General features: G+C 40.1%; 1 protein-coding gene and 1 long non-coding RNA gene across 4 annotated transcripts; both read right to left on the minus strand.

Moving 5' to 3' along the window:
- Positions 1 to 3,296: 3,296 nt before the first annotated feature.
- Positions 3,297 to 6,779, minus strand: LOC146385377 (ubiquitin carboxyl-terminal hydrolase 37-like). Of its 2 annotated transcripts, XM_084931073.1 has the most exons (6): positions 5,951 to 6,779; positions 5,509 to 5,865; positions 5,292 to 5,368; positions 5,003 to 5,111; positions 4,009 to 4,393; positions 3,297 to 3,922 (listed from the first exon to the last, which is right to left on the minus strand). In XM_084931073.1, exons 2-5 carry the CDS (start codon positions 5,614 to 5,616, stop codon positions 4,316 to 4,318), a joined length of 372 nt encoding a protein of 123 aa, XP_084787199.1. In that variant the 5' UTR covers positions 5,617 to 5,865; positions 5,951 to 6,779; the 3' UTR covers positions 3,297 to 3,922; positions 4,009 to 4,315. The 2 variants fall into 2 exon arrangements, with proteins under 2 accessions (XP_084787199.1, XP_084787200.1); XM_084931074.1 differs by lacking the exon at positions 5,951 to 6,779 and having other exon boundaries at positions 5,509 to 5,943.
- Positions 6,780 to 7,868: 1,089 nt separating this feature from the next.
- LOC146385378 (uncharacterized) lies at positions 7,869 to 11,015 on the minus strand. Of its 2 annotated transcripts, XR_014800488.1 has the most exons (5): positions 10,859 to 11,015; positions 10,582 to 10,759; positions 10,403 to 10,487; positions 8,508 to 8,842; positions 7,869 to 8,209 (listed from the first exon to the last, which is right to left on the minus strand). It is a non-coding gene; the product is annotated as an uncharacterized LOC146385378 (long non-coding RNA). The 2 variants fall into 2 exon arrangements; XR_014800487.1 differs by having other exon boundaries at positions 7,869 to 8,842.
- Between the last annotated feature and the right edge of the window lie 1,718 nt (positions 11,016 to 12,733).

Consider the following 12,733-nt stretch of genomic DNA (forward strand, 5'->3'; position numbering starts at 1 on the left):
TCACTACATTCCTTACTTGATGCAGAAAGAAGAAAAGAGTCAGGGATGCATAGCAAGCACAACAAGACACCAGCAGTCCAGACCTTTCACCAACTGAAGACATTTGCAGCACCATAAAACATGACAGAGAAGAGCTGGGACTATGTGAAAGGGTGAAGTGCTGCAGTAAAGTTGCAATGGTCCTATCTTTTATACAGTCTATGGTTCACTCTATTAAGATGTGATTATCTCCAAGGTCCATTTAGTTTTAGTTAGCTGAAGCTAAACCAGAAGTTAAAACGAGATGATGAAAAACATTTTTAGTTAATGTTACGACTGTTGTTGTAATGTTGTCTCATATGTAAATCTGAGTGTGCAGGTGCCTTTCCGTGATTGGTGCATCCATGGGACGGACCATACAGATTGGCTAATGACCTGGAGACAACATATGAGATGACACCGCCATGGACCTCAACCGGCAGGCTTTGTGTTACCTGTTTCTTTATACAGGAGCATGTAGGGGTGGACTGCCTTTTTATTTGATTACCCTTTTCTTATGTTTTTGTTAGTTAGGGAGATAAGACACTGTCATTTGGTTTTATTCTTTTCATAAATAAGTTTTGTACATCCTTTTGATACGGTCCCTCTTGTTTGTTGTTTTGGGGTCCACCCCGAAGCTATAGTTCGCTCCTTTCCTTTGTTAGAATTCAATCACTGTAAATAAATCACCATCAAAATTGTACTGGTTGTGTGATGTGCTGCTTGGGGTCAGACAGGGGTGGATCACCCCTATATTATGGTCTGGCCACCCTTAGACAGGCCATAACACTAACTAAAATGAAACTAGACTTAAAACTGGCTGGTGTCCTTACCAGTGACCTTGGGTCTGAACTGTGGGCTCCTCTTTCCAGGTGTTCGTACTGCCTGAGTGGGACCAAGATGTGCTGTCTTGCCTCTTTTGGGTTTTCTGCATGTTTCTGGCTCAGCATGCACTTCTTGGCGTTCGCTGTTGGTTGCAGCCACTTGAGGTTTCTGGGCTCATTTGGGTTCTCAACACTGGGTGACTTTGATGGGAGTGAAAGCATCCTCACAACATAAATCACCACACTACCTGCTTTTGTTTCAGATTTTTTCTTTATCCTTGTTAACATGTTTGGGTACTGGGTTTACCTGTAATGCATTTTGTGCTCCAAAAGCTGTTATTTTGTGCAGCTGTGCTCCAAAAGCTGTTAGCATGACCTTTTTTTATCATTAGATTGTGCCACACCAGCACCTGAGAGAAAAGCTTTGAGTTTGATTTTGTGTTTTGCAGGCACTCAGGAGAATAAGTCATGATGTTTCTTGTGTTTGTCATGTTAGTATCTCAGTGCTTGTCAATCACCAGTCAACAGTGTCACCACTATGAACAACATCCTGCGACCGTTTGAGTCAAAACCTTCGAGAAGTCCCTGCAGCCGCTTCAAAAGTCATCACTGAGCTCGATCTCTCTTTTAACACGCTGGAGACAACAATGAAAGATGACTTTCTTTCATATGCTGCTTTGAGGGCTTTGTTTGTGAACAACAACAGAATCAAAACCATCCATGAAGAGACATTTCACCCGCTGATTAATTTGGAGAAACTGGACTTCCACAAACCAGTTGGAGACTTTGTCTTCTGGATGGTTTCAGAACCTGATTTCTCTCCACTATTTCAATCTTTTGGGAAACAAATATACAACACTGGGTCCGGGAAACCTTTTCCTGCCACTGAGGAGCTTGAAGACCCTCCATTTTTGAGGAGCTTTCCTTCAGTCTGTCAGTGAAAGGGATTTTTTTTAAATCTTGAAACTGCCGTGACCCTGTCCAAAGACCAGCTGGCCGGGTCAGTCATGGATATTCACAAATACCCCATAGTACTGGTGGAAAAGAAATATCGGGGGAAAATGCATAGAGTAACGGCTGCAGTTAGCTGACGGCCATCAGGGACACGTGGCGTTTGGGTTGCCCGTTCCAGCAATTCGCTACACAGAAGATAATGGCATTATGCAACTGGCCCTTTGATCAAATGATGAGAGCTGATAGTCAAATAGTGCGCCCTGACATAGCACTGACATTTCCACATGTTGTAACGAGTAGGGACAGACCATGTTCAGTGTGTCGTGACACTTGCACGATGGAAGAACACACCCACTTGTTGGTGCCAGAAGAGCCACTGAGAAATTATTGTTTTAGCTGGCTCATTACAAGTCGATGGCTGGTCACCTGGAATAAGATAAAACTCTGGAGCGAATAATTGCCCGATTTTACTGTCCAGGAAACTGTTTTAGACTTAGAGCTTTTTATTGTCATTGTGCAGTTTCTTGCACAGTGAAATTGGGTAAGTGGAGAGCATAGAGCCGCTGTATCTGTGCGCACCACCATCTTGCATTTTTGGATGTGCGCCGATGGTGTGCGTCCAGTGGTGTCAGCTGGTGAACCAGCTGGTCATTTAAAAAGCACCTTTATGCCCCTCACCATTAATGGAGGTCCCATTTGAGCACATTGGCATGGACCTCATTTTATCAATGAGAAAAAGAAAGTCTTTAGTTCAGCTGTTGTTAACTGATCTTGACTTTGTTGATTAAACGTTGCAAACCTGCCTTCAGTGTGTCCTGTACATGAGGTCATTTAGTACACCACAGCACGGTGAGTTTTTTGAGCTGATGAAGTTCAGGCAAAACAGGAAACATGCAGCAGGAGACAGTAACTTGTTAAAATGTTATAAAAGGTACAATTAAAGATTTTCACCCTACAGGGTTGTCAATGATCCAAGGATAAATGTCTAATTTGGTCAAAATTTTATAAGCCATTTCTGGAGAGACTGCAGTGGAAATGTTGTCACTTTTGGACTTTGCTACCTGCAGCTAAACATTTGCAGCTAAATCATTTATTTAAAAGCAGAAGCTGCAACTGATCGAGTGAATGTTTGTCTGAAAACTTAAACTGAACTCCAAGGGTACCATTGCTCCAGCTTACCATCTTTACCTGAGTGAATCAGTTTGTTGAACAATCTAAATGATTCAGAAACTTCTGTGACATCAACTTAACTAAGGCTCATTACAAATTTCACAAAACACTGCTGAATACTTTTAATATTTTTTTATTAGTTATTTTTGTTTTGTTGTTATTTTGATTTTAATAAAACAAAATAACAAAGAATTAAATAATTTCTTTGTTTTTTTTTTAATTTAATTTCTTTTACAAATAAATTAATAATAATATTAATAATAATAACTATAAAATTAGTGATGTCAGCGTAAACGTCATTAGTTAAAATAACGTTAACACTGACAGCACTAATTTGTTGCCAGAGAGCAAGCCAAACACTGGTCCAGAAAAGGACGATCTCTAGTAGTGGTGCACTACTAGTAGATTTGTTTTAACCTCCTAGGACCTGGTGTCCACATATGTGGACATAACATTTTGGGTTGTCTAGACCAAAATACAAAATTTTGCTCTTCAAAAACCTGATATCCACTTATGAGGGAGGACATTACACTGCCACTGTTCAATCGAAATTTAAAATGAACGTCCTCATATGTAGATCTCATTGTTTTGAGAAACAAAAAAAAGATAGTCCGAATCTGATGTCTTTGTTTTTACATTCATCAGGTCCCAATCAACCCAAATGGCACAGAGAAATGAAAAATGCATGCCATGAAAGAGTTCAGGTCTTAGGATGTTAAAAATGTCCCTGCTGATGAGACCAGTGAATGTGGGGCGACGGTGGCAAGAAAAAACTCCCTCCTGGAGGAAGAAATCTTGGGAGGAACCAGGCTCTCTGGGAGGACCCTTCCTCCTGAGGGCAATACTTACCAGTACTTGTCCTCCAGTGTGCGATGGTGGGCTGGGACGAGTGTTGTTTCTTCTCAGCATGATGATGACCTTAACTTCCTTCCTTCCTTCCATTTCCTGTTTCAGAACTGAGAATGAAGACAAAACTGGTTAACAAGGTAACAGGACATTTAAAAATTCTCTCACTTCAGGATGAGATGCTGTGTCTTCTTACGTTTCTCTTGTAAAACAGGATGTAGGCCGAGTGCTGCTGTTCCTCACAAGCTGCAGATCCAGTTGTGTGGAGCACCTGTGCGTCATTATAGGTGAGCCAGCGATCTGATGTAGAGTGCTGACTCTCCTCAGGATGGACAGAACTACAGATGTAGTGTCCTGAAATCACATTAAGACAAATGAATCCAACTTCTGGAAGTCAACTGATTCAAGCAAACAGTGATTTTGACTTAGTGCTTCTTAGAACATCAAAAGCTTTTGTGTGTGAGTCCTTCACTGAAAAGTAGCAAGTTTTCATTTTCTGTTTGTCACAAGTCTGTTGTTTTACCTGACTCTGTGCCTCCATAATGACTAATGATGCTGACAAGACTATAACAGCCACCACCCTGAGAAGGAACAAATCCAAAGAGTGTTAGTTTCATAAAGTCTCACATCAGTGCCATAATTAAGCTGATTTGCTGAGGCTACGTCCACACGAATGCGTTTTCGTTTGAAAACACATCGTTTTCTCTCCGCTTTGACCTCCCGTCCACACTGAGACGGCGTTTTCCTCAAGGAAAAACACAGCATCTTGAAAACGCTCTCGAAAACGCATACATTTCAAAACGGAGTTGTCCCGTCGCAGTGTGGACACTCGAAAATGCAGACTTTCTAAAACGATGACGCATTTTAGTCATGTGATGCAGTCATGTGAGCAATTAAACAAAGATAGCCGAGTGCATTATACAGCAGTTGTTTTGATTGCTCTCAACTTTGACAGCCCTAAAAAAGATTAATATCAGTTTGTACATGCTCCGGATAGCTTTTCTTCAAATTCTGTTATTCTCACTCACTTTTGCGCATGCGCAGGACTGGAACGTAAGCGTTTTCGGCCGTTTCAATGCAGACGCACAACTATTTGAAAATGACTGAAAACGCTAGTGTGGACACGGAGTTTTCAAATCTATCAGGGCTAGTGTGGACGTAGCCTGAGACGTTCTGCAGTCTGTTTTTACCTGATTGGATGGCACCACCAAGTCCCTCTGCAGCCTGACGGGGTCATCCACCTTCTGAATCTTGTAGGTTTGTGTAAAGCCAAACCTCTTCAGATGCAAGATCAGAACTCTGGCAGAAAAGAAAAAAAATAAAACAAACAAGGTAGAAAATAAGAAGAATGAGTTTCAAACATAAACAGAAGATGGGAGAAAACGACTGCTCAAGTATTGTCTCGAAAAACTCTGATATTTGATGCGCCACAGTTTGGAAACCTGGTCAGTCGATCAATTCTGATGTGACCTTACTCACCTTGGCAGTGTATCAAAAGACGACTTCAGTTCTGAGGCCGTCCCTCCACAATCACAGCGAAATTCTATTTCTTGTTCCTGAACAACAGCACAGAGAAAACAGGCTTTATGTTAGAAAGAAATCTCAACATATGCACACACACATACACACAAACACTAACAAAAAAGGTGTGTTAAGATCGCTGACACTACAACTCTATTGGAATTTGTGATCTTACCTTCAAGTATGTCTCTAACATGTTTATAACAGACCCCTCTGGAACCAGGTCAAGAGACAAGCTGGTGAATTCCTCTTGCTGTGATGATTGGTGACCGCAGCTACACATTTCAGGAGTAACGTAGTTAAAGTAAAGATCAGGTAGGTGGAAAAGAGGTATATGAAAATATTGCAACCAGCTCTGCGTTTCTGAAAGACAGGCTTACCTCTTGCATGTCCTCATGTTTTCCATTTTAAAAATGTGATGGTCTTCTACTGGGCAGGTATAACTTTGGCCCAGGAGAGCTGCGTTCCTCTCCAGGTGAGGTGTGAGCCTTTTGACCTCATTGAGGAACAATGTTAGGAATTCATGAGCGTCCTGAAAGAAAAGCAGAGAGATTTAAAACAGTACATCAAAATCAGAAGGTAAAGCAAAAAACGAAATGTCCAAATAGCTGACGCACTTTCTGTGCACTGCCGGTGTATTCAGGAGCTTGATTGCTGAATGCCTTCTTAAAAGCTCTTAGGTGGTAATCTTTAAGGCCATAATCTGTTGACTCATGACAGTCCCTGACATCAATGAGCCTTCTGTAGAAAGGAAAGGGTAAACAGACATTTCTGCTGTTAGATCTCTTTGTTCTTCAGGTTTTTGAAGAAAGTAGAAGGTTGACGTAGCGCACCTTAAGAGCTGAGCTTCTGGATCTGTGCTCCACAAAACCTCCTGACGCCCGATGTCTCTTATGAACTCCTCAATGTTGAGGAGGCTCTGCAGGCAGGAGTTCATGTAGCAGGTGTTTCCGATGTTTGGAAACCTGACACACACGCACAACGTTTACAGTATCAGTGTAAAAGAATTCATTTTCTCCACTTTGACAAAGTGAGCTTTGGTCTTTGTGCACCACGTGTACTCACCCGAAGCAGTCTATAGTCTCAGTTTGACTTTCTATTATTTTTCCACCGCATGCTACACTGCTCCAAAAAGGTAAAAACACAAACACAAAATTAGGAAAGATGTCAGGATGCTGAGCAGTGTATGTGCATGTATGCATGAGCTTTGAAGTTGAAACATTTTGGAGGACGTCTTTCTCTTACCTGTTAAACACATGCTCCCATCCACTCTCTTGGTCCAGAAGCTCCATAATCAAAGTGTCCCAAATCAGGTCTGCTGGGATCTTTTCCGTGGTGCTTCTTACCTGCTATATATATAGGACATAGCTGTGTGCCTCATTGCTCTTAATTGCTCTCATTTAAATGCTTGATGACAGTGACTCTTTCCATAAAACATACCTTCCCGGATTTAAAAAGAGACCAGCGACACCTGTTTTGTGTCTTCACTGTGTTGCTCTCTGCCTCTGCATCGCTGTCAGTTTGCTGCAGAGGACGAACAAACATAAGTTTATTAAAAAAGTAAAGTCACGTAAAATTAACAAGTGCATTTTAAAGAGAATGTGCATTTCATATGTTTTGTGTAAAAGCAAACCGAGGAACAGCAGAAGAAGTGTCTCCATTTTCTCTTCTTCTTCTTCTTTTGACCATTTTCAGGGTTAGCTGGTGTGGCAGCAACAGAAGCATCCGGGATGCTGATCAGGAGAAAAGTGTAAATGTTGTGGAAATTTATAAGAAGGAGTACATTTTGCTAATACAGATTGCTAATAACAGTGAATAACTGTAATGGAATACCAACATGAACAAAATCATGTATTTTATACATTTACACTCTACATTTTCAAACGCTAATCTCTGCAACCATATAAATAATAGACAAGACTAGAAGTAGTAAAAAAGATGTAAATACACAAGGTGGAAGAAAAATGCCAATAAAAGGGAAATAAAAGAGCTCCAACTAAACCACTGCTATAAATATCTCCAGCAGCATTAAAGAGTGGCGCATTTCTTTACCTCTGATGAGACGTAGAAGGAATTTCCTTCTCTGCCACGTTTTGTTTGTGTAATTTCTGTTTAGAAACAAGAAAACCAACATCAGTAATGGCATAAAACAAACATACCAAGGGAGTCTCTCCATGAAAAGTGTCCAGTTAGAAAATTTGGTATTATTTCATATTATTTATCACTTTAGTGAGCTGTCAGCTCATGAAGCAGATATATAGGAATATCTTTAAATAAAATAAAAACAATTTATTCATGCTTTAAATTCAGTTTTAAAGTTTGTCCTGTGAAATACAAAATCCTTCATTTGGTTCTGATCAAAATTCAGTTTTTACAGAAATCATCCATGAAGCTTCATTAAAAGCTTCAAAAATGCTTATTCACCACAAAAAATATTTAGAGAAACATCCTGCAAGTCTCTTCAAACTTACCTTTCTGTGAAAAAAAAAAACGTTTAAACATCTTTGAACTTAATTTGAGGACATAGCTGTGCTAAATTGCTCTTAATTCTTCTCATTTAACTGTGATGAGTAAATGCTTGATGACAGTGACTCTTTCCATAAAACATACCTTCCAGAATTTAAAAAGAAACCAGCGACACTTTTTTTGTGTCTTCACAGTGTTGGTCTCTGCCTCTGCATCGCTGTCAGTTTGCTGCAGAGGACGAACAAACATACGTTTATTAAAAAAGTAAAGTCACTTTAAATTAACAAGTGCAATTTAAAGAGAATGTGCATTTCATATGTTTTGTGTAAAAGCAAACCGAGGAACAGCAGAGGTGTCTCCATTTTCTCTTCTTCTTTTGACCATTTTCAGCAACAGAAGCATCCGGGATGCTGATGAGGACAAAAGTGTAAATGTTATTTTTCAAAGTGGAAATTTTTAACAAGGAGTACATGCTGGAGATTGCAGATAAAAATTAATAACTGTAATGGAACAAAATCATGTATTTTGTACATTTACACTCTACATTTTCAAACGCTAATCTCTGAATCAATATAAATTATAGACAAGACTAGAAGTAGTAAAAAAGATGTAACTACAAAACACCAATAAAAGGGAAATAAAAGAGCTCCAACTAAACCACTGCTATAAATATCTCCAGCAGCATTAAAGAGTGGCGCATTTCTTTACCTCTGATGAGACGTAGAAGGAATTTCCTTCTCTGCCACGTTTTGTTTGTGTGATTTCTGTTTAGAAACAAGAAAACCAACATCAGTAATGGCATAAAACAAAGTATATGGTATGAAAATACAAAATCCTTCATTTGGATTCAAAATTCAGTTTTTACAGAAATCATTCAAGAAGCTTCCGTAAAAGTTTCAAAAATGCTTATTTACCATAAGAAAATATTCAGAGAAATGTGCTGCGAGTCTCTTCAAACTTACCTTTCTGTGAAAAAGAAGTTTAAACATCTTTGGACTTGAGGTGATCGCAGCGAAAATCTCCTCAGCTTTGCAAAAGTTCAACTGAAAACAAGCAGTCAAAGGTTGTATATTTATAAACTTTCAGCATAGAATGTTCATACCCTGAACAGCAAACATCATCATTATGATGTATGGGGCTAATTTGCATATTTTGGAATGTATGCCCATTTGAACTGTATGGTACTCGTCTCCAAGCAACTGCTACAAAAACAGGTCAAGTCAAGTGGCTTTTATTGTCATTTTAACCACGTGCAGAGGTACTGTACAGAGTGAAATGAGACAGCGTTCCTCCGAGACCCTGGTGCTATATATGACATATACGGACAAACCCAGGACTACATAAAGTGCAGTGTGCATAAACTGCAAAAATAAACAAGACAAAACAGTGCAAAACTAGACAGAACAGGACGATACAGACACAAGACAATGGAAATGTGCAAAATGCTGAGTATTGTGCAAAAGTAACTTGGTGTCTGTATGTATGTGTATGAGTGTGAGATACTGCAGATAAGTGCTTGGTAGTGACGTGTGTGTAGGTGTGCGTGTGCCAGTGCAGTCACTGAGTGTTCAGGGGTCTGACGGCTTGTGGGAAGAAACTTTTCCGTAGTTTGGTAGCGAGGGCCCGGATGTTCTGGGACCTCTTTCCAGAAGGTAGCAGGGTGAAGAGTGTGTTTGAAGGGTGTGTGGGGTCCTCCAGCAAGCGGTTGTTATAAGGAGGGGAGAGGGGCTCCAATGATCTTCTCAGCTGCTCTCACAATCCGTTGTAGGGTACTGCGATCCAATACGCTGCAGTTACCATACCAGACAGTGATGCAGCTACTTAGGATGCTCTCGTTAGTCCCACTGTAAAAGGTGGTGAGAATGGATGGTGGGAGATGGGCTTTCCTCAGCTTCTGCATGAAGTAGAGATGCTGCTGGGCCTTCTTGGTTATGGAGCTGGTGTTGAGGGAGCAGGAGAGGTTCTCCGCCAGGTGGACACCAAGAAATCTGGTGCTCTTGACGACCTCCACAGAGGATCCATTCATGTTAAGTGGGCAGTGATCCCACTGTGCTCTCCTGAAGTCAACAATCTCTTTTGTTTTGTCCACGTTCAGAGACAGGTTGTTGACTCTACACCTCTACAGATGGCCCGCAGTGCAACCCTTCAGCTTCCTAGTAGATTCACCTATATACAAATTTAAAGACCTAGGAGACTTACTTCTCGTCACAGAGTTGTAGCATTCACAAGATTTTCAGAAAACTTGACCTTTGAACTTGAGGTCAAGGTCACTGATATTCAAACTGACCCCAGAACTTTAGTAGATGCACCAATGGCATCAATTCAAAATCCTGCCCCTCGTTCTCGAATTATTGTCTTGACCAAGCTGAGTATACAATTATGAAACAATCATTTTCCATTTTTATTTCACTATCTGTAACTAAGACAAATAAACAGTATTTGGGACACAAGTCACTATTAAAGTGGTTAGTGAGACTCCACATCTGATAACAGTATAACACACTGCTTATTTATGTAAAATTGTCATCAATAAATGTGTTCAAAACAGAAGCTACACTGGCTTTAAAAGTTTTTGTTAACTCTGACTACCTGTCTGCTCTTACCTGTTTCTTTTGCTCTCTGCTGTCTTCATCCTCCATCCAACTCTACAGCTATTGTTAGGGATGACATGATGAAACTGAAGGGTGTCTGGGCACCGAAAAAAGAAAAGAAGAGAGATTGGATTAGGCTGCAGCTGGCGTGCCATTCTCTCACTTCAGGATGAGATGCTGTGTCTTCTTACGTTTCTCTTGTAAAACAGGATGTAGGCTGAGTGCTGCTGTTCCTCACAAGCTGCAGAGCCAGTTGTGTGCAGCACCTGTGCGTCATTATAGGTGAGCCAAGGATCTGATGTAGAGTGCTGACTCTCCTCTGGATGGACAGAATTACAGATGCAGCAGCTGTTTCCGATGTATGGAAACCTGACACACAAACAAAAGTTTACAGTATCAGTGTAAAATAATTCATTTTGTCCAGGTTGAGAAGGTGAGCTTTGGTCCTTGTGCACCACGTGTACTCACCTGAAGCCGTCTGTAGTCTGAATTTTATTTTCCATTATTTATCCACCGCCCAAATGTTTCACTACGCTACTGCAAAAAGGTAAAAACACAAACACACAATTAGACACTGAGCACTGGATGTGCATGTATGCATGAGCTTTGAAGTTTAAACTTTTTATTTTTATTTTTATCATCAACAATTTTTATTTATTTCATTTTAAACTTCAATAACACAGCTTAAGGATAACTACATAAATAAATAGTTTAAAAAAACAAACAAACAAAAACAAAACAACAACAAAACAAAACAAAACACTACAACAACAAAAAACAAAACAAAGGGAAGTTATCCTATTCTTTCTTCGCACACCAATCCCCACACCACCACTCTGTCATTACTCCTCTGTTCTTCAAGTTACAGAAAGCCAGCTTGTAAAGGGGGACCAAATACAATCATATTGAGGCAATTTGTCTAATAAACCATAAGTCACTTTTTCGTAAGACGCCAACTTAGCCATTGTCTTTAGCCACTCTTCATAGGGAGGGGGGTTCTTTTTCCGCCAATGTCTTAGCAGGACCCGTTTGGCCGTAGTAAGAGCCAAAATAATCCATCTTTTTGTATAACTGGAAAAATCTCCATCAGAAAGTTCTGTGGTTATACCAAGTATGGACAGTTTTGGTGAGATACCAAATCTCCTTTTTAAAACACTGAAAATTACCTCCATTATATTTTCCCACCAATCCCGAAGTGCCGAACAGCTCCATAAGATATGTAAAATCAAAGCATTTTGACCATCACATCTCCAACATTCGTCCGTAGAGGCCAGGTTCCATTTATACAATTGTTGCGGTGTTCGATGCCACCTATGGATTATCTTAAGTTGAATAAATCTACTGCCTGTTTCTTTATACATAGTATTAACATTTTGAAAACATGAATCCCATTCAACTGAAGATATGTCCAATGCCATGTCCTGGGCCCAGTAGCCCTTAACTTTAAGGAGAGGGTCAGCTGACCGTTCTTGCAATAAGTGATAAATCTTAGAGGTAATGCCTTTACCCAAGGGTGATCTTGAGAGCAGGACTTCCATAGGGTTGCCCACAAGACAACTCAAGGGGGTTCCCAGCCACTTCGATAATGAACTATGTATTTGGACATATCTCCAGAATTGATTACGCTGCAACTTATATAACTCTACAATTTTATCAAAGCTTAAAAAACATTTAGTCCCACAGTCAAATAAATCTGATACATTAAGGATGCCTGCTTTACGCCACTGTAACCAGTCAACCGATGTCCCTCCAATTAAAATTCTTTTATTACTCCATAAGGTTGCCGAAGGTGATTTAATAAAGTCCCAGCGACCTGCCCTATGTAATTTAAACCACAATGTCTTTGCAATTATAGGATGGGTAGTTTTATGACTGGTATCAAACAGCTCCCTCCAAGGAGAAATACCGCCATTAACTTCCGTCTCTATACGGGACCAGATGGGTTTAACTGGTGCAGTAGGTAACCAAGCTCTAAGTTGTTTCACGTTCATCACCCAATAATACCATTGGAAATTAGGCAATGAAAAACCTCCTTGTTTTGCACTCGCTTGAAGTTTCTTAATACTTAAACGATGCGGTGAGCTACCCCAAAGAAACTGCCGGATTAAAAAGTCTAGATCTTTGAAATACTTATCTGGAATGTGTAATGGAATATTAGATAAAATATAAAAGATCATGGGTGCAGTCATCATCTTAATACAACTAATTTTACCCCATATTGTGAGACGTACTCTGGACCATCTACCAAATTCCATTTTTATTCTTTCCAACATTGGCTCCATATTTGCTCGAACCATCTTAGTGTAATCCGAGGTCATTTGTATCCCCAAATACCTCAAACCA

Source organism: Perissodus microlepis, chromosome 6 (genome assembly GCF_051167445.1).
Source record: "Perissodus microlepis isolate ML-2025 ecotype Zambia chromosome 6, ASM5116744v1, whole genome shotgun sequence".
Classification (NCBI taxonomy): Eukaryota; Metazoa; Chordata; class Actinopteri; order Cichliformes; family Cichlidae; genus Perissodus; species Perissodus microlepis.

Excerpts from the sequence above, each read along its gene's own strand:
- LOC146385377 (XM_084931073.1), bottom strand. The coding sequence starts at position 5,616 with ATGTGTAGCTGCGGTCACCAATCATCACAGCAAGAGGAATTCACCAGC. Across the intron at positions 5,369-5,508 it reads TGTTAGAGACATACTTGAAG|GAACAAGAAATAGAATTTCG; the intron begins GTAAGATCACAA and ends GCTGTTGTTCAG. Across the intron at positions 4,394-5,002 it reads TGGTGGTGCCATCCAATCAG|GGTGGTGGCTGTTATAGTCT; the intron begins GTAAAAACAGAC and ends GTTCCTTCTCAG.